This window comes from Pelmatolapia mariae, linkage group LG8 (genome assembly GCF_036321145.2).
Source record: "Pelmatolapia mariae isolate MD_Pm_ZW linkage group LG8, Pm_UMD_F_2, whole genome shotgun sequence".
Lineage (NCBI taxonomy): Eukaryota > Metazoa > Chordata > Actinopteri > Cichliformes > Cichlidae > Pelmatolapia > Pelmatolapia mariae.
In genome coordinates, this window is record NC_086234.1 from 10,576,914 (window position 1) to 10,598,088 (window position 21,175).

The following is a 21,175-nucleotide window of genomic DNA, read 5'->3' on the forward strand; positions in this document are numbered from 1 at the left end:
GCCCACCTCAGAAAACATAAGAAAGCAGTTTGTACATTATTTTTTGGACATTTTTATATCTGTAAAGCCAGAAGTTTAAACTTTAATTTAATCATTAAAACTGAGTCTCTCTAAAATTCCTAACAAATCAGAAAGGGCTCTAAAACTTAAAAGGAACTGTTTACATGAAGAAGTCTCTGTGTTGTTGTTATTATTATTATTATTATTATTATTATCTTTTATGCATCGTTACATGATCCACCTTGACCAGAGTGGACAGAATTAGAAATGAGTACGTCATTTCTAATTCTAATAACTTTAGAGAAGCAAGGCTTAGATAGCTTGGAGGGATATACTGTGATATATTAGAAAAAGGATGTTAAAGATTTACCTTCCAGGCAGTAGTAAAAGAAGAAGACATCGGAGAAGATTTATGGCTGTAGTGAAGAAAGATATGCAGATGGTTGGTGTAACAGTGACATAGTGAGATGAAGGCAGATGATGCTGTGGCGATATCCGAAAGAAGAAGATTCAATATATGATTATGTTTTGTATACTTGATGTAGACATCCATCCATCCATCCATCCATCCATTCCCTTTCGCTTATTCTTATCAGGCAGGCAGAGGCAGGGTACACCCTGGACAGGTCGCCAGTCTGTCGCACGGCTAACACATTGATGTAGATATTATTATTATTTTATTTTGCTATCAAATGAGCTGGTATAGAATATTTGCATTGCTAAGTTAAAATAATTACTATTTTCTTTATGTTTGTTCGAAACAAATAGATAAATAAATACACAAAAAATCAAAATAATAGTAAAAAAAGCTTTATTTGTATAATAATAATACTAACAATAATAACAATAATAAATTATACATGTGTGCATATATTTCTCTTGCTATTTATTTTTTCCATTATACTTACCTAAACATAATGTACCTTTTGTTGCACAAGTCAGAGATGGTGTATATAAGTATCTCTATCTATCTTAATTAAATGATATAAAATGGTCTAAATTTTAATAATGGTGCAAGCATATCAAATACAAGCTTCACATCTATTTTTGTCAGTGTAACAGGGAATATTACAGTGAGACATAATTAAGCTTTCTTAAACAAGAATTTTCCTCCCGGTTTTCATCATGTTTGACGATAATTTCTCATCAGTCTGCTTCCAGGAGAATCTAAACAGTATTTTAGAGGAAGAAGCAGTCTCCACTGTGGACTTAAATCACATATTACGCTCTATACTCCTGTTGCTTATGGATTTTTCTCTGCTTGCGTCCGCGCGCGCGCTTGTGACATCACTGATGGGATTGGCTGGAGCTGACTGGGGGGATGAGTCTCTTCTTCAGGCTACAGAGGGAGACGGAGAATAGAGTCAGGGACAGAGGGAAGAGTTTCCAGTTAGCAGGCACGGACCTCAGCGCAGGGCCACCTTCACTCAAAGCGAACCACGCCCCGGGGCAGGGGAGACGAGTTCCCCAAGTGCCCAAACTCCTGCGATGGAAGGAAGAATGGACTGTGAAGAGGAGTTCTTTTAGGCTTTCAAGATTTAAGTTGTCAAAATGAAGTTCGGGAAGAGCATCTGCGTGCTTAACGTTGGGGGAACCCGGTACGCCTTCACCCGTGAGGTGATCAGGGATTTCCCTCTTCGACGCGTCAGCCGCCTGATTGCCTGCGCAACCGAGAAAGAGGTCCTCGAACTCTGCGATGACTACGATCGGGACCGGAATGAGTTTTTCTTCGACCGCCACGCTCAGGCTTTCGTGTTTATTATGTTGTACGTGCGCTCCGGCAAACTCCGATTTGTTCCCGGAGTGTGTGAGCTGTCCTTCTACACAGAGATGCTCTACTGGGGACTGGAGAGCGCGCACTTGGACTCCTGCTGCCAGAAACGCCTGGACGATAGGATGTCCGACATCGGACTGGACACACTCTCTGAGGAGGACATCGAGGATGAGCCCCAGAGCCCAGGGGAGTCAGTGCAAGAGGCTGAGCTCACATGTCGCGCTAGGTGGCTCGAGAAAATGCGCAAGGCTTTTGAGGAGCCCAACTCTTCCCTTGTAGCGCAGCTTTTGGCTTCAGTGTCCGTGATCTTTGTTATCGTTTCTATGATCATGCTGTGCGCTAGCACCCTGCCGGATTGGGATACAGCCAAGAGAACTACTGTGGAGGAACACAGGTAGGCGATAGTCAAGGGTCAGTTAACTTGAAGGAATAGAAGCCCCCTCATGAAAATGCTGCCAAATGTTTAGGCGCAATGTGTGCGGATATCCTACAACTGAGACTGTCTTGCGTAAAAGTGAGCTGAACAGATGAAATTGTGTCAAATATTTGATTCTGTCATTATAAGTAGCATAAATAAATAAATATGCCTCTTAACATTTGATCATGCATGCGTTCAAGGCAACGGCCAAAGTCACTGCGCACTAATATTAACCAGGAGGTGGATGCATTGAGATGTTTTCTACCTCAGCTTTTTGAGTGTTTTCTAGGATGTTTGGTATAATAACATAAAAATAAGAATGACAGCGAAGCAAGATATTTAAAACATCCATGTATTACGTTGCCTGCAGGGGATTTGTTCTTGTGCTTTAGTGAATTCATGCCCCTGAAGTCAATATGCCCGCTGACAAGTTTCAGGCAGCACATTACACCTTAGGCTCCTCACATGACAGCCGGACAGGCCCCCAAGGAAGCAAATCAATAACCAATCCATAGCTTTCCCCTCTTATTTCTCCCACCCTCTTCCCAGTTAGTCTGAATATGTTTACTGTCCTGCTTAGTTTACACTGCATTGCGCACATGAAGGGCAAACATCAGGTAATCACAGATTTATAATATTTGAGTGGGCAATGAGATAAAAGTAGAATGTGTACTGAGGGGATTATATAATAGTGCAAGCAAACAAAGAAATTAGGCCACTTACAGGAATCATCATAAGTCAGAGTTTTGTTTCTTTAACTTAAGCATGTAGGCGCAAGGTGAAAACGTGTATCTCCATGTCTGCGTGATTTTGGCCTGTACTTTCCTGGAAGCCTGAGCTGGCCATTCTCTATATAAGGTTAGGTTATGCTCCCTCAGGCTGGACATAGTTTTGAGTTTTGGATCAGCTACAGTGGTTAAGTAATCAACTACAAGTGGCTTGTATACTCTGAGGTCAAAAGGATTCCAATTTAGTTTCATGTCATTAGACGATACAGTTCTCTCAGTTGCTACATAATTTGGGTCGGTGTAACTATTCTAATAGTTGCTTTGCAGGTATTTTAGTAATTTCTGGGCTTCACTGCATTTATATCTAATGCAAGAATCATCATTCTCTAATTCATTTTGACTGGCCTTGCTCTGCTTGTCAATGGGGTAATTGTGTGACTGTCTTTGACACAATCTTTCTTTGAAGGGTTTAAACCCTCCCTCTGTGCAGTTTCCCAGCAATTTACTAGCCCGTGTATCTGTCCTGCTGTCTTTGTTTACTTGTGCCAGGTCTGAACTGCGACAGCTTTGTTCCTTATTTCCCATCATTTAACTCCCCTTCCTTTGCTTCCTTCTTCCTCACATTTACTGACTGCCAGGCAGTATTTCATATTTCATGCCATCCATATCTCACTGTACCTCCTCTGTCATTTCCTGTTTACAGTGTGTGCAACTAATTTTTCTTCTATCTTCTCTGTAGGATAGTGGAGGCAGTGTGTATTGGCTGGTTCACGGCAGAGTGCATAGTGCGCTTTCTGGTGGCCAAAGACAAGTGGGACTTCCTCCGCAGGCCACTCAACATCATCGACGTGATTGCCATTACCCCCTACTATGTCACTATGGCGATGGCCCGGGCAGGGATGCCGGGTGCTGGGCTCGGGGTTGCTGGAATCATACTGCGGGTCCTGAGGATGATGAGAGTGTTCTGGCTCATGAAGCTGGCCAGACACTTCCTGGGACTGCAGACTCTGGGGCTGACTCTCAGGCGCTGCTACCGAGAGATGGTCATGTTGATGGTGTTTGTCTGCGTTGCCATGGCTATATACAGTGCCCTGGCCCAGCTACTGGAACACGGCTTGGATCTGGAGACCCAGAACAGTGATTATGCCAGCATCCCTGCTGCTGCCTGGTGGGTTATTATTTCAATGACAACAGTGGGTTACGGGGATGTGTACCCGGTAACAATCGGAGGACGGGTGCTTGGGGGAATGTGTGTAGTGAGCGGCATTGTGCTCCTGGCGCTGCCCATCACATTCATCTACCACAGTTTTGTTCAGTGCTACCATGAACTCAAACTGCGCTCTGCCAGATATGCACGCAACCTGTCGGCAGAAATGCTGCGATGAACATGTCCTATCCTGCCTACCATCCTGCCTACAACAAACAGAAACTCTAATGACCAGAAGACCATCAAATGTTTGATGTGCCCCTTTTTCCTTCCAGATTTTATTTGTCCTGTCTAGATCCAGGTACAATAAATTTCCTAGAAAAACCCTTTAAACATTCATATATCAAATAGAAAAAAGAAGACTAAGAAAACATAACATTTAACAATTGTGAAATTCTGCAATATCTTCATGTGTTTCAGTTTATTTTGTTTTCAATGTTATTTTTATTTCCACTTTGCATCTGGAAAACAAATTGTCATTATAAAAACAGCTATCTGTGAACATTTAGTTAGTGCAAAATATATAAATGTCAGTGAATGACATTGGTAAATGGCATCTTGTTTACCAGTAGAACAACATCAGTCAACAAGGCTGATACAGACAGCAAGGCAGATATGTTGGAGTATACCTACCAAAAAAAAAAGGACAGAAAATAACATAAACCAGACGTACAAAGCTGGACTATACAAATATATTAACTTAAAAGTAAAACAATAAATTAATATGTTTGCTTATGTTTTCAATAATTTATTCTATTCTGAGTTGACAAAACAAGATATTTTCAAGTCAGTGAAAAAATAACACAGAGCTCATATTTAAAGGTACTAAGCTTATTTTAGTCAAACACAAAATGAAACATAAATGCTGTTGTTTTAATTCCTTAACACTATTAGAGTAGCTTTGCATGAATTATTGTTCAATAGGGCCTTGTGCAACCCCTCAGTTCACCCACTGTCTGAAATAAGCTGTTATAGCTTTCTCCCTTTAAAGGCACCCTCCCTTTAATCCAAATTTCTTCTGATTCGCTGTCCCTTGCAGACAGAAGCTCTGAAAGGCTGATGGCTGGGGCTTTTGCACTCATAGACAAAGCTGTGTGCTTGAGATGATCATGTTAAGTATATCTGCTGTTTTCGATATCACACAGATCTAAGTGTGAGCATCAGAGCAGACTGAAGGCTCAGATTTTGGATCACAAGACTACTTGTACATATACACATACATATCACTATTTTTTAAACTTTGCCTTGTTTAATATGAGATTTCACCAGTGCAACATTATATATGACAGAACATAAGTAAAAGAATAAAATCTATTTTAAAACAGGTTTAGATCAAAGCATCTAATACATGATGTAGAAGTTTAAAAAAGTGTGACTATAATCAAAATAATGCATTAAAAACGCTACAAATAAAAATTATATCATGTATTTACTAAGTCACATTATGTTAAAAAAAGAAAAAGAAAGCGCAGCCAATTGTAAATCATAGTATGTACCATTGAGATGAAGAAGATCAGGGTTAAAGCACTTCAATAGGTTGTAAAAAGGGAAAAAAAGTCTCTCATGTGGAACAATGCAGAGCACCAGCACCAACGCTTACCTTCACGAAATGATCGATGTGTGGTTGGAAGGTAAGTTCAGAGTCAACCCACACACATAAATATTTCATTTTTTTCCCCTTATTTTCTGAAGAGCTCCGGCATCATTATGGGTTAAAGGCAGCAAATTAGATTTAAGTTGATGTTCTGTCTCAGGCCAAAGAGCATAAAGCAGGTTTTTATTGAGCAGTAATTTGTTATCTGACAGCCAAGTTTGTAGGTTATTAAAGTCTGATCGCAGAGCCTTTTGTATGTGTAGAATAGAAGCTTTTGTTTTCATTGTCTTGAACCAACATGCTGTGCGACTCTCTTCTTAACTGCACCATTTAAACGTAACAATAGGAATACACAGATATTTATTTATTAAACGCAGACAGGTGCAGTCAATCCAGATCTGACAGCGGCTGCTGTTTACTCATATTCCCCTGGTTACAACACTGGCAGAGACGGCTGCGTCAAGTGCAACGTGTGTGTATGTTTGTGTTTGTTTGTCTGGCCATCAGCCTTTCACTTTGTCTAAGCTTTGCACACAGATGGCACAAGTTACACAAGATTGATGTGTGACCTAGATGCATCCTGTTAAACCTGTGAAATAAAGAGAAGGAGTGAACAGGGCACTGCAAAGTGGGGATGGAGGAGTTACACAGAGGGCTTAGTTTGGGGGACTGTGGGGGGGAGTTAAGCCGATGATAATGAAATATGGAGACAGGTCACCGAGGACTGCAAGGTGGCAGACAATAACACTGAGATAGATATGACAGGGCAGATGGAGTGTGAAAGTGAGCATAAAAGATTATGGGCAAAAATGTTGGAATGTGGTTCAAACCCGAGCACGAAGAATGAATAGATGCAGCGTGCATCGCTTCTCTGTTTGCCAGTGAATGTAAGGCATTTTGTATTTCTGTGTCTCCAAGGCAACATCATCCTCCAGCATGTCAATCATAATTGTGGTTGATTTGTGTGCACACAAATAGGCTACATCCACGCACACCTCCTGGCTGGCACGCAGCTTTTTTGTCCTACGATTATCTGGAATATCACAGCATCAGAGCGATTATTTAAAATTACCAAAAACAAACGTACAGGGGGAAAAAAATCAAGTGTAGAGGGAAAAAAATAAAAAGAACAATGGAGGCTGTCAATGTCATGGTTCTGACATTCATGATTCAGACATGTTTGCACGGTTTGCCAAGATGATACGATTTGTTGAAGAGACACATGATCCAAACAAACAAGTCAACACCTCTCCCACACAACAGTCTTTCTCTGCATCTCCTCTCCTCTTCCTCCTGTTGCCATCAACAATCCTCTTTTTACACACACGCATCAAAATCCTGCTCTTCTTCTTGCAAAGGAAATTTAAACAATGAGTGTTCACTGTGTCTTTGTACTGATAGTAGTCTGCATATGTTAAATCCTCATAATCTGTGCAGCCCTGTATGTATTTAATGTGTACTGTAGACACCTCCGTATCCTCGTGGCTGCTATTGATGTGCTTTTTAAGTAGTTGCACAATTGAATTAAACACAATCAATATTTTATTACCTACCTTCCAATGCATTATTCATGTAGCATAGCTTTTTACCAGTGAAGTTTGGCCAGGCCTGATTGAAACCATCAATCAAAACATTTTCATCAGTACACTCTGGAGTTGTAATTAATGTGATCAATGTACGAGCTTTTATAATAAAATTACTCTTTGCAAAATGCCTCTGAATGTCTAATAGCGTATTAGAAATCAGATTGAGCCAGAAAAATAGTCTGATCTCAGTGTCATGTTCTGAAAATTATCAGTCTCAATCATCAGCTCTCACAATATTCAAACTCATGATATTCTTAATTAAATTAGCAGAACTAAAAATTGCACTAAATGACCTCAGGATGTGATCAGTGAAGGTGCGATTTAGAAATATTCATGCAATGATCACAATACCATTGCCTTTGTGGAGGCAGTGGGAATGTAACATTTAACCCGAGGAACACCTGAGCCTGTTGGCAAGGTCATTTAGTGCACTCATTGGATTCACACTGGAGCGAGCATTGCACTGCAGTCTGGTTCACAAAGTACTGCCATGAGGGTAAATTGACACTAAACCAAAAAAAGCCATGCTGACGCACTGTTCTCAGCTCTTAAACCTTTTCAACATGTTGCACATCTGTCAATGAGCTCTGATAGCTGTGTTTACTCACTCAACTCTTTTAGTGTCATAAGCACCTGAGGTAAAAAAAAAAAAAAAACAACATAAAAACAAAATACATGTGGGCTCAAAAAAACCAAGTATCCATTTTTTAGTGGTTCTTCCGATAAATTGACCAAACTGTTGTTTTTTCTAAAAATTCAGGGCCCTATAAAAAAAACAACATTCACATGTTGATACGGTGCTTTATTTATGTCACACCTGCAGCCAATTTAGAACCGACAATTAACCTAACATGCACATGGGAGGAAGCCGGAGGACTTGGAAGAACAGGGAGAACATGCAAACTCAAAATCAATGCCCCAGTAGACCAGAGAATCTTGAAACCCTGAAATTTCTTGCCCTGAGGTGAAAGTGCTAACTAATGCACCATCACGCTGCCTGTTTTTACTGATAGAGCTGGTGTTTATTAATTTAATTGTGGCCAAAATTTTGTTTCTCCTCATTTTGTTTTTATAACCCCTTATTCTTGCCATTAATTACTGAGATCGGTGAAGCAAGCCGCTCTGTGGTGCTGTATTAAAGCACAGCTGTTCATTTTGCTAAATTCTAATTGGCACACTCTGAGAAGCTCACAAGAGTGCTGCTGATGTTTAGTAGACACACCTGTTCAACTGCTTGTTAACACAAATATCTAATCAGCCAATCACATGGCAGCAACCCAGTGTATTTAGGCACGTAGATATGGTCGAGATGACCTGCTGAGGTTTAAACCGAGCATCAGAATTTAGAGAAAAGGTGTTTTAAGTGAGTTTGAATGTGGCATGGTTGTTGATGCCAGATAGGCTGGTCTGAGTGTTGCAGAAGACTATTGATCTACTGGGATTTACAGCCATCTCTAGGGTTTACAGAGAATTGTCTAAAAAAAAAAAAAGAAAGGAAAAAAAAGGGGGGGGGGGATATCCAGTGAGCAGCGGTTCTCTGGGTGTAAATTTCTTGTTGATGCCAGAGGTCAGAGGAGAATTGTTAGACTTCTTTGAGTTGACTGGAAGGCAACAGCAGCTCAGATAACTGCTTATTATTACCTGATAAATCTGTAGGAACTGTGTGATGCTATCATGTCAATACAGACCAAAATCTCTAAAGAATGTTTCTAACACTGTATTGAATCTATGCCACAAAAAATTAAGGTAGTTGTGAAGGCAAAAGGTGGACTTACAATTATAAGTCACAACTGGTGCTAACAGGATTAAAGGTCCACAGAGAATAAGACCCACATACAGACACCTGAGGCAGAGCTAATATAACAGAAGTAAAGGTTGAAGCAGGCTAGGGTCCAAAACCAGAAAGGGCAATCCAACCAGACAAACTAAAATGGGAATTCACAGGCAGGCATCCAATGTCCAATAAACAGACAAAAGGTCAAAATGCAAGCAGGCAGAACCTGGGAACCAAGCTGCACTTGGCAGTGTTTGGCTGCTGACACTGAAAAAAAGAAAAGAAACTTTGAAGTGTAAAAAGACAAATTCTGCTTTCAGTCAAAGTAAGACAGCAAAGTCAGGAATCTTCTTCAGGGACAATTTTAATTGCAATCTCAGGAGAAACTAGCACAAATCACGAAAGGCTCGTGTTTCTTTTATTACTAATGTCGACTTGCAAACAAAAACCATAATGTTATGTGACCTTCATGCATGCAGGTGCTCTATACACCTCTGGAAACCATTAAAGAGGGCCCATGTGTCAGTTTGTTATAATGGGCCTTTCTGTGTTCTAAGCTACAAAAACGGCTCCCGGAAGAAGGAATTAAAAAACATGACACAGAAGACAAAGCACACACATATGAAGCCGGTGGGGTGAACATATTATGTAACTGCAAGGCTTTTAGGGAGTTACATACACATGGAGCTAATGTTACAACTAGTACCACTTTTCTACAATAGTTTTGTCCTGAACAATTGCACAACCACCAATAAGAACTGCAATTCTCTTAAAAGAATGATCAACAATTAAAAAATATTCAAGACATTTTTTAACAATTACGTAAGAAGGCTTGTTATAAATGCATCCTTATGGTGTACTTCTTTATAGCAGTCCATTTGAATAATGTGTGAGCAATCAGAAAATGTTCTATTTTAGAGTTATTTCCAACAACGCTTTATGCCATGCCCATAAACAATACAAAAAAAAGCCCTTTAGACCTTGATGACACCAGAGGAAAGATTCTCAAATCACCAAAGTTACTGAACTTCATTATGATGGCAGTGTGAGTGCTTAATAAATTTAAAATGATCAGACATTTTTGAGTTATTTCACTCAAAACCACAAAAACTTTGTGAAACTTTGACCTGGTGGTGGCACAGAAGAAATATTTTGGGACTCATAGGATTCATTCTCTGGGGACTATGCATGTCACTTAACATTTTTAATTTGTTTGTTTGTTTTAACAAATTTTTGCTACTTGAACATTCAGAAATTGTAGATTTGTAGAAAATGTAGGGTTTTATTTTTTATGTTTTAGGAGATCAATGATTCTCAGCTATTTCAAACTCAAATTAATCGAAAGATTGAATTTATCACGAGTGTAACTATCCAAAGTATATTGGCAAAGCTACCCTAACTGTGTGACTGAAAGAGCCTTTTGATACAAGGGAGAACCCAGCAAATTTATCAATGTGTGGTTCTGATAGTTAGAGATTTTAAAATACATCACATATCGAGCAGCCAGTTAAAAAGTCCAAAGAACAGAGACACCCTGCCAACAGAAATTAAAAGCAAAAGAAATTATGACTTTAAAACTTTTAATGGCAAAGAAGAATTATCACTAAAATAAAGGCACCATTGAAAGGAGTCTTTTGCTCCTACTCTTGTTCTCAGGCACTGCTGGTTATCCAGTTTGCTTCAGTGACAGGTTTTTCAATTTCTCTCTCTCTCTCTCACTCACACACACACACACACACACACACACACACACACACACACACACACACAATTTTTATTTGACTGCTATGTCTTAAAAACTCAATCAGGGACAAAGCCCTGTATACTTTGGATAAGTTGCATTACTTAAATGTAGCTTCTGTGGTTTTTGGTTGTATTTTGGTGCCTGTTAATTCCTATTTTGTTTTGTAATTCCCAGGCTCTTTACAATTCTGACTTCCTTTCCTTGTTAATTTTCCGTGTTTATAATTATTTACCCGCCCTCATTACATTTGTTTAATCAGTCACACCCGTGTTCAGTCAGTTAATCTCAAACCCGTTCTGTTTTTCACTTTCCACACTGAATAATTTGAACCTAAATATGGGGTATATATAACCAAATCCGTGACGCTAGCAATGTTTATGTATTGCCATTCCCATTTAACACTTTTCACTGTATTATTGTGACATTTGTCTCTATTAAATAAGATCTTTCACAAAACAAATGAACTTCAAAGAAGTTCAGTGTTTGAGTAAATACTTGACTCAGTTTAGCTTTTCACCAAACTCTTTAAATGTACGTTTATTTATGTGTGTGTCTGTGTAAAGCTGATTCGGCTGATTTTTATTCTGTCATATTATTTTAGTTTATTTTGAAAAGCATGACAGAAGTTTAAAGAGTTTATTATCAGAAAGGGTACTTAATAATTTTATTATTCTATCTGAAGTTTGAATCAGTAAGTCGAAATAGAAACTGAGATTGGCTCCCACCCCCCTTTCGTGTACTATGTTCCCATTTCATTTTTTTTCTTTTTTTTTTCGTTGTTTTGCGTTAACTCCTGGTGACATTTTGTTGTCCACACTTTGCATTTAACTGTCCGCGTACGCTTCCGGTCGCCCTCCGTTCGACTTTTAAACAGGCAGTGTTGGGTCAGCTAACTGTTGCGTCACTTTCCCTCGAAGGTCCCAACAGGAAGGTCCTTACCGGTGGATTTCTTTAGTGCATAACACCTCGTCCCGGTCCTCCTTCAGAAGAAAAATGTACTACAAGTTCAGTGGTTTCACCCAGAAACTAACGGGCTCTGCTCCTGCAACCGCCTACAACCCTCAGGTGAGTGCCGGAAGCGGGGTGGCTGTGAGAGAGCGCGTGGATAACCGCCGGGGTTGACCTTGATGTAGCACCGGACTGTAGTAACGAGGGCTTAAAGCTCAGCTGGAGAGGTTTAGAGTCGGTGATGTCAAACATATGCCCGCTTTAAAGCCTAAACACCAGTTTCCTGTTTGATCACACGATAGTTAGACGCATAGTCTTAATCTGGATTTCATTTTAAAGGTCTTGGAAGCTCTTTAGACAGATATCAAAAAGGTTGTGGCCTTTCTTTTCCATTTCTTTGCACAATGTAATTCGCTTTTCCCCCTCATCACGGAACCTTTATTTAACCTTTAGCCTGAACGGTCATTTCCAATCTGTGGATCTGGCCGTGGTGTGACTCTACAGGCAATTTCGAAATTGAATGGCCTCGGTGGCAGGTGTGCTTGATGTGACCTTTATTATGGCTCCCCCGTGGGTCCCTTACACGGTGGTGGTGCTCTGATAGGGGGTTAAATTACCTCGAAGCTCCTTTGTGTCTCTGTTTAAAAGTCATGTCTTCGTTTGCATTTGTTAGGAGAAAATTGAGCTTTAATTTAAATATGTACTTACTGAAAAGCTTGTTTACCTCCAGTCCACCGGTGTGTTATTATCACTCTCACCGCCACAGGTGCTTGTAAAACTTGGTGTAGTTTTACATGTTCAGAAAAGAGCTTAAAATCTTATTTTACCTCCTTCACTATATCCATGAATCATTTGTGGTCTTCCCCTCTGATAGCTTGACAGCTCCACCTTCAACATCCTTGGTCCAATACATTGTCTCTATATTATCTCTACACATCTCCAAACCACTTCAGCCTTGCTTCTCCAACTTTCTTCAAACCTGAGCATTTCTAATCCCGTCCATGCTGGTCACAACCAGTGAATATCTTAGTATTTCCAGCACTGCCCCCTGTCTTTTTGTCAGTGCCACAGTCTCCAACTCCTACATCACAGAAGGTCCCGCTACAATCTCGTAGACCTTCCCTTTTCACTCTTGCTGCCTGTCTTTCTGTCCCGATACTCCTCTCCACCCACTCTTCCCTGCCTGCAGCCTCTTCTTTAGCTCTCTTATGCACTGTCTGTTTCTTTGAATGGTTGACCCCATGTGTTTAAACTCATCTGCCACCAACTCCTCTGCTTACATGTTTACTGTTACTGGGGATTTATGCTTTAGTGGGAAGTTTACGCCCTAACCTACGTCATACTCCGACGTGCACGTCTGCTACTTTTTTCTTTCTTTCCTTTTTTTTTTGCTTCGGTTTTTTAATTTATCAAGACAATAGCAATCATTATCTCACTATAGGGAGTAATAATTATAAGAGGCTGGTATCTGATGTAAAACACTGGTACAGGATCACTTGGTAATTAACCGGCACAAGCTTAAATGCTGGCAGTGACACTGACCACTCGTGTGGGCTATGTTTTACAAAGCAGAAGTCTAAATTGGGGCTACACTTACCTCCCTCTTATCACGCACACACGTCCTCCCTATAAATTCAGCTTTTGCATCCCAGTGACCATTCAAATGAATTTTAATTTAGATGATGCTTAAAAATAACCCAGCAATATAGGAAATAGTTAGTTTCAAAACAAATACCACACAGAGTTCGCTAAATTACAACAAGAAAGTACATTCACGCAAAGCTCCATTTGGCCATCCCAGCATGCCACCCATTATGTGCCAGCAAGGGCACCGAACCCTGCAGAGCGCAGGCAGCATACGAGGCGTCAGATACAACACTCGCTTTCCATGAGCTGATAATCAACAGCAGCAGGTGGTAGAGATTTTCTGATGAACTTTAATTTCATCTTTTTACAGCTTAATTGTATTTGCAGACACCAAATATTACAGTGGGTTTTCCATTTTCATACAGCCAAATGTGATATTAAAAAAAATATGTTTGCCAGTGTTGTTTTTACACCCAGTATTCACACGCAGGCACAGTTGTGCTGCTGATGGGTGTTTCTATTATGTCTCACCGATTTGTGAGGCTAAATAATAAAAACACATCTGTTAAATAATGCACATCGTATGCTACGTCCAAAAATGACATTACAGCTGAATCAACACCTTTCAAGCACAGAGTATTACAGCATTCAGTCTGGAGTGTGCTCATAAAAGTGCTTTCACTTTTTATTGCATCAGTATTAATAAGCCTGTACATTTCTTGAGTTTACTTTAAATTACTTCTGTAGTAAATTACTTCTGCTTTGTTCATATGGATCAAATGCACACTTACAACTAAAAGTCATTTTCATTCTAGGTTAATCTCAGGGGTTTTTCCTTTCTAAGAAAAGGAGTGTCTGGGGTGCACCTGAAAGACAATTTATGGTTCAGTGGGGGTGGCACGTTCGCAGTCTGTCTGCAGCAGATTCTGTTGTCAGATGGAGACGGTGTAAAAAGTGTGTGTGTGTGTGTGTGTGTGTGTGTGTGTGTGTGTGTGTACGGGTTCGTACTATCCTGGTGGGGACCAAAATCTGACTTTTACTATCCTGGTGGGGACTTTCTGCACCGTGGGGACCAAAATCCAGGTCCCCTCGGGGTTGAAAGCAATTTTCACACTCAAAATGCGGTTTTACTGTCAGGGTTACAATTAGGTTATGGTTAGGTTTAGGGTAAGGGTTAGGGTTAGGCATTCATTTTTAATGGTTAGGGTTAGGGTAAGGGGCTAGGGAAAGCATTATGTCAATGGGATGTCCCCACGAAGATAGCAAACCAGACATGTGTGTGTGTGTGTGTGTGTGTGTGTGTGTGTGTGTGTGTGTGTGTGTGTGAGCCACTGTTGTTATCAGTCAACCAACCGCAGAGAGGAGCAAAGTTAAAACATAAAAAAGAGCTGAAGTGAAACGCTATTAAAAACAACCAAGTGTCCACAGCAGCCACTGTCTGTGCTCTTTATTCTGTATAAGTTGAATCATAGAAATTTTCTTTTTAGTGGTTCTCCTAGTGGCAAATAAGCAGGTCTGTGGTGCGTTGAAACGCCCCTCGGCTGTGTGTACACAGACTGATACAGTTGCAGGATCATAAATTACACTCAAGGAAAACGGGTGCATGAAGATCTGGTTTTATTTTTCCTAAACGAAAGTGTTTCTCTACTTACGTTTTATTACTTCTTACTGAAAAGCTAGTTTAGCTTCACTCTTAGTGTACGTTAAGTGTATTTTTATGTTAAGAAAAGTGCGTTTAAAATCTTACGCTATCAACGAATCTTCTGTGGTCTTCCTTGCTTCTTCCTGCCTGACAAAAAAGCCACATACAGCAGTATACATACACTAGCTTATTCTTCAAATCTGGACCAAAAGTAAATTGCCTTGACTTCTAGCAAAAGCTTAACTTCCTCTTTCACTGTTAAAATCAAATCAAAATGTTTTTTATTTAGCTAATTTGAGCCAAATTGATTTCTGTTTTCAATTACAAATGAAAGAGGTGGTTAAAACAATAACAATCCACTTAAAGATCAAACAGTTCTTCACAGAAAAACAAAAATCCATCTCATATCCGCTAGATCTGTTTCTCTTGGCTAACCTGGGAACACTTCAATAACTCCGGGATGTGCTTCAAATTAGTTCAGCAGTGATGATTAAAATTTTAAAAGGCAACGAGTCAGTTTTGCTTTCAGTCTCGTCCATTTCGTTTCTCTCAAACGACTGCAAACCGTAGTGAGCATAGGGTTGATTATCGTTTTATCAGATAGAAAGCCTTCCTAATCCCTTATCAAACCTTTGTCAGTGTGTTGTTCGACCTGATGAAGCGAATCCACACATTTAATTGAAGGTGTTCCTCTATGTTCATTCTGTTTGTCTCATTAATGGTGTTGCTAGCACCATCATCATTTTTTTTTCTTCTTTATCCAGATACCTGTAGTGTCAGAAGATAGTTGGAGATTACTTAAAGATTTCTAAGGAGCTTATTGGTTGTTTCTTACTAAATCCAGGCGTTTTATATACCTTTTTTAATTGTACACTGGAGAAGTCACTTGTTACAGCAGCACAAGACACAGGAAGCAAAAGTAAACTGGCGATCTATTAGAAAAATAAACAAGAAAAACGGTGTTAAAAAAAGATGCCAAAAATGTCCTTTTTCTAGTCAAATCTTAGAAATCTTAGCCTTTACTAATGAGAAAACTCTAAACTAGAATAACTCAAACAGAAAAAGGTTTAGACTACTTAATGTTGTAATAAACAAGCCCGAAAATGTCATATAACATTTAAAGTCTTTCAGCATAGCAGTGTGAAGAGTAATCGACAGCATAAAAACTTGAATTGTGGAGTACAGATCCCTCTGTTAGAGATGTTTTGTGTTGTAGAGTTCGGTTGACAGCAGTATAAAAGTTTCCCTCCACACGAATCATAAATAAACTAAATCATGTTTAAACACAGCAACAAGTGTTCAAGAACATTTGGCTCCACTGCGTTTCCCTGCTTTTTATGTTTACTGAGTCTTAATTTCCCAGCCTCTTATGTTGGTTAGCAAATGTTAACATTTAAAATTTTAAATTCATGTGGCTTGCACAAATGCTTAGTGATATGTACTATTACTAAAACAAAACTTATGACAAGTATTTGTACTCCTGTTAATCCCTTAAGCGTTGTAGTAAGGCATTGTGATATAACCAGTATATGAAGTATATGTATTTCTGGTATAATCCATAAACATGACTTCCTGCTGTGAACACATTTAGTAATGACCTCTGTCTAAAAGTTAAAGTAAAAATAATCATCTTTCACTGCCTCTGCATTTTTATATGTCAGATTTAATTTACCCACTCCCACACCATCTGCCTCCACACACTCTTAACAAGCTAATGGGTGTCCCACTAACTTTGAACAACCAAGAGAAGCTTCTTCCAAATGAGAGGATACTGAGGTGTATTTTTTAAAATATATATGTGCACAGCAATGTTCCTGTGGTTTATTTATTTACAGTGTGTACTGTCTGGAAAAATAGGACAGCTCGAGGTTTGAGACTAAGAATTTTGAGATTAGTTTTGAAATGTGAGTGCGTGAAACACTCGACCTTTACACTGGTCTAAACATGCTGTTTATAGCAGGGTATTTTCTTTTTCCTGCTCTAGGTCGATGTGATGTCACTGACAGTTGATAACATAATATGGTCATCTGAGGTAAACGGCTCTGATTGTTTTCAGAGGGCAGCTGACTTAAAGATAAGGAGAACAGAGTCAAACAGATTATTTTAGTTCAGGGCAGATAAACATGTGGGCTGGGGACCACCAAAGTCCAAAGTGTCCCCTTTGACCCCCAGAATAGCTGGAAATTGATGACATGCACAGTATTTCTAGGTTTTGTTTCTATCCACTGTGATCTGTAAATTATAGCAAACATGAAAGGATAATTGAGTGACATCTCAGGTTATTCATATTCTTTTTTACATATTGATTGCTCTTTAACCCTGGAGAACCCATGGGGTCAAATTTGACCCCATGGTTTCCCTAGAAAACCAATGGGGTCAGCTCTGACCCCATGGGTTCTCCAGGGTTAAATAAGAAAGATAATTGAATAGTTACACTTTGTTTATAAAAATGAGGTAAAAGGTGTGTTTCATCTGAGCTTCCAGGTTCAGCGTTTTTAAAATCTTGGCTAATCAGAAGTTTTTATGCATTGCTTTAGCTTCAGTTTTTTAATCTCGGGGTTTAGATCGAGGATGGTTTTGAACTCTGAATGATCCAAAGCTACTTTCTTTTATGAGACAGGTTATAATCTCTAGGTACAAAATATCCATAAATGATAAGACTGTTATTATTTGAAGCTATAACAATGAACTGTTTTATACAGAAATAAGCTTAAATGCCTTTTGTTTATAAAGCTGAACTGCTGCTGGAGATGATCTGTATTAATCTAAACGGGCACTTAAAGCGTCTCACATGAGGAGATACAATTTGCAGAATGAAATCAATCATGCACTCATTTAATCTGCTGTATTTATGTAGGAGCACTCTGCTCAGTCAAGTGTCTACAAAAGACTGTGGACTATTTTTACTTAATATACAGAAGATCGATATGAAGAGGTGTCCTGGTTTATTGTTGTTAATATTAAAAGACATCCCAGTGTGTCATTACAGTCTTGTAGCTATCCAGTCCCCTAATATTTGAACAGTTCAGAAAACCTTCTGATTTATACTAAGTTAGTTTCTTCTACATTAAGCTGTGTTCAAATGCCATTTAACATTCATGCTAGCTGGGCCAAACCTGTAAAAATGTATTAATAAGTAAAGAAATAACAATAAATAAGCTTTTGCAGGATGCAAAGACGCTAATGTCTTGAGACTGTAAGTTCAGAGATTGGATCGAAGAGTGCTGGACTGCATCAAACTGGAGGAAACAAGATTGTTCTCTCACATAAAAAATAAAATTGCCTCTGGTGCCTGATGATGCTGAGGTTGGCTGATTGCCTCTTATCCCTTTCTCTCCCTGGTGATTTCCTTTTAATTTATTTATTTGTCTATTTTTTTTACATTCTGTTCTTGTTTTGTTTTTTTTGTTGAAGTCTGTCAAGGTCTCATACCCTCAGGATTGGATTGGGTGGGCGGGGAAGTAAAGAGGGTTATGTAAGGGGGTAAATGTTAAAAATGAAGTTTCTGTTTAAAATCTTAGTTGATAGATAGATAGATAGGCAGGAGAGAGGATGTTACATTCACTCTGACACTTTCATTAGATTTTTATTTCGTGCATTATTGTGACCAGCATGTTGTTTCTCTTTATCTTTTCAGGGACTGAGATCCGGTTTGCCAGCTGAGTCTCCAACCATGATCTTTGCTACACCCACAAAGTTGGTGTCAGAAGCAGGGGCCACAGCGGAGTACATGGGAGCAAACAAGGTTCCCGACTTCCAGAAATTATTCCAGGTAATGCAGAGCTCAGACTGAATAAGGCGCCAGTTTGACCAAGAAGCAGCGAGGGTTCACGACCTGCTAGCTTAATCAGTCGAAGCAGTGAAGGCTGATTAGTAGAAGTTGATAAGTGATATTTATTTCACAATTCTTAATGGCCCTTTGCCACTTCCATCTCCACCACCACCAGTAGCAACCACACAAGTTGCATTAATAAGAATAAGAGAGGCGAACTCTGAACAGAGCAATCACTCAAATAAGTGGAAATCACAGTACTGGCTGCTGAACGTGTTTTCTCTTTTAAATTAATTAACAAAATTGTTTAAGAGCGACACTAGTACAAAAGAGAAGAATAAAAAAAATAAATCACTTTTCAAAGGAAGCTGATTAAATACTGATTGGAACTAAAACAACCATTTTAATTACAGCTTTAAAAATATTACTTTTGCAGTCAAAAGTCTTCAGGGGTTAATTTTCAAAGTTTATACAAAAATACATTCAGTTAACTTGATATTCTAAGCTAGTTTCAGACTACACAGTGTATATATAATATATATTAGTTTGTATGTCATATTAGTCTCAAAAGAACACGTTTCACAACAATCAAACATGAAAAATGTAAATGGGATGTAAACTCTCATTGTCTTCAGGAAAAGGATGTAAATGGCTAATGGCAAAGGAAGCAACGGATCACAGTGGCTGTCTTATTACTTAGTTTATAAGCTCCACCTAACTACACCATCAGCATCAGGCCTTCTTTACAGTTGTACATGGCTAAAATAGCTGTGCTCATTTTGATCAAACTCAGAGGCAATAAATCCAAGTCTAACAGGCTCATCTTTCAGATGCAGCTCCATTTTTCATCAATGGCACGCATGATAAAATCAAATGTCAGGCTGCGATGGTGGCTGTAGCTCAGGAGGAAGAGCAGGTCGATTGATATTTGATATACATCTCCTCTGTCCAAAGTGTCCTCAAATCCCAGATTGCAACTGTGTTACAGTAATGCATAGAATAAAGTGCTTATGGATGATTGGTTTAAAGGGGCTTATAGTGTAAAGCGCTTTGAGTGCTCAACAAGCATAGAAAAGTGCTATTTAAATACCAGTCCATTTGCAGTTCACCATCCATTTCTGTTCCCAACCCAAAGCACCCAAACCCGATGCACTGCATTGTCCGGGCTGGACCGTGATTGAGGTGGTGTGTTTGCAGTTACATGCAATCTGTTTGTGATACTGCAGTGATGAACGGCAATCAATTTCCAATCTTCTGCTGTTTGCATGCACAGACATTCACATTAAGTATTTATATTCAGAGTCCAGACCGAATCTTATAGAAATTCCATCACAAATGGTGTCAAGAGTCAAGTCCTCTATCGCTGAGAGACGCATTAGACAAGCTGCGTTCATCAGAGCAGGCTGATTCTGACTCGTTGGCAGTCTTTATAAATTAGACAGCAGTGTTTTTTGCAAACCTTTGCCAATCTGTCTGTGAGTAATTGCAGTCAGACTGCAACTATTTGGAGACGGGTTGCCTTTGACCAGGTAACCTGTACCTTGCAATGGAGAGTGGTCCAAAATACAGTGCACCAGTAACCCCTCAATTCTCTGAACTACCTGAGTCATAGGGAGGTTATGTACTACTTTTACTCTGATGGAATTGAGTCATGTGACTGCGATGTATGTGACTGTAAAGATGCTGACGATGCTCTGTATTTGCTGCGATTAACATCATAAATATTAATTTTGATTTTCTTTTTTTCTTGCCCCTCCCTGTTTCCTCTTATTTCAGACGTCAGACGGTATCCCCGTCCATTTGAAGCGCGGTTATCCCGACAGGCTACTGTACCGCACCACTATGGCTCTCACTATAGGAGGTGTTGCCTACTGTCTGGTGGCACTCTACATCGCAGCCCAGCCCAACAGAAAGTGACCAACACAACTGCCATCTTCCTTTCGCTGCTCCTGTTAACTACCATTCATAGCATTCATTTATCAGCCCTCGCTATACCACCTCTTGGGACTCTTTTCAGATGATCTTCATCAAGCCACTGAAAACTATTTTAATGTCTTTCTTCTTTGAAAGGAAAAAAAAAAGATGTCTGATTTAATAAAATTTCAGGAAGAAAGAAGTTAAAAGATGCCTTACTTGAAGTCTTTTTTTTTCATTAATCATATATCAGCTGGTGTCTCACTGGAACATAAAGCCATCTATAGGCTAACAGGTCCGTCTTCTCTTTCAGAGAAAAAGCAAAGCTCTTTCTCACAGCTTTCAAATGGCTTGCCGTAGTGCGGCGATGTATGTGCGAGAGCGAGTGAGCACGATGGAGACACCCTGTGTGGAGCATAGCTGCTGCTCACTTGGCTTAAGTTCTGTCTCATACAGAATTTGTATGTGTGGGCCCTGGTGTGATGTC

The 21,175-nt window shown here is 39.5% G+C and overlaps 2 protein-coding genes across 2 annotated transcripts; both read left to right on the plus strand.

Annotated features, from left to right (window-relative positions):
* Positions 1-1,371: 1,371 nt before the first annotated feature.
* On the plus strand, positions 1,372-7,397 carry kcng3 (potassium voltage-gated channel, subfamily G, member 3). Its single transcript, XM_063482787.1, has 2 exons — positions 1,372-2,168; positions 3,660-7,397. Exons 1-2 carry the CDS (start codon positions 1,552-1,554, stop codon positions 4,303-4,305), a joined length of 1,263 nt encoding a protein of 420 aa, XP_063338857.1. The 5' UTR covers positions 1,372-1,551; the 3' UTR covers positions 4,306-7,397.
* A 4,328-nt stretch (positions 7,398-11,725) lies between these two features.
* On the plus strand, positions 11,726-20,897 carry LOC134633093 (cytochrome c oxidase subunit 7A-related protein, mitochondrial). The gene is made up of 3 exons (XM_063481951.1): positions 11,726-11,890; positions 18,640-18,774; positions 20,551-20,897. The coding sequence occupies exons 1-3, from the start codon at positions 11,819-11,821 to the stop codon at positions 20,689-20,691; spliced, it is 348 nt and encodes a 115-aa protein (XP_063338021.1). The 5' UTR covers positions 11,726-11,818; the 3' UTR covers positions 20,692-20,897.
* The last annotated feature ends 278 nt before the right edge of the window (positions 20,898-21,175 follow it).

What these genes read in the sequence shown, in the direction of transcription:
- kcng3 (XM_063482787.1), top strand. Translation starts at nt 1,552, where the DNA reads ATGAAGTTCGGGAAGAGCATCTGCGTGCTTAACGTTGGGGGAACCCGG. An exon ending in ACTACTGTGGAGGAACACAG is followed by an intron (nt 2,169 to 3,659) that starts GTAGGCGATAGT and finishes TCTTCTCTGTAG; the next exon opens with GATAGTGGAGGCAGTGTGTA.
- LOC134633093 (XM_063481951.1), top strand. Translation starts at nt 11,819, where the DNA reads ATGTACTACAAGTTCAGTGGTTTCACCCAGAAACTAACGGGCTCTGCT. An exon ending in CAACCGCCTACAACCCTCAG is followed by an intron (nt 11,891 to 18,639) that starts GTGAGTGCCGGA and finishes TTATCTTTTCAG; the next exon opens with GGACTGAGATCCGGTTTGCC. An exon ending in ACTTCCAGAAATTATTCCAG is followed by an intron (nt 18,775 to 20,550) that starts GTAATGCAGAGC and finishes CTCTTATTTCAG; the next exon opens with ACGTCAGACGGTATCCCCGT.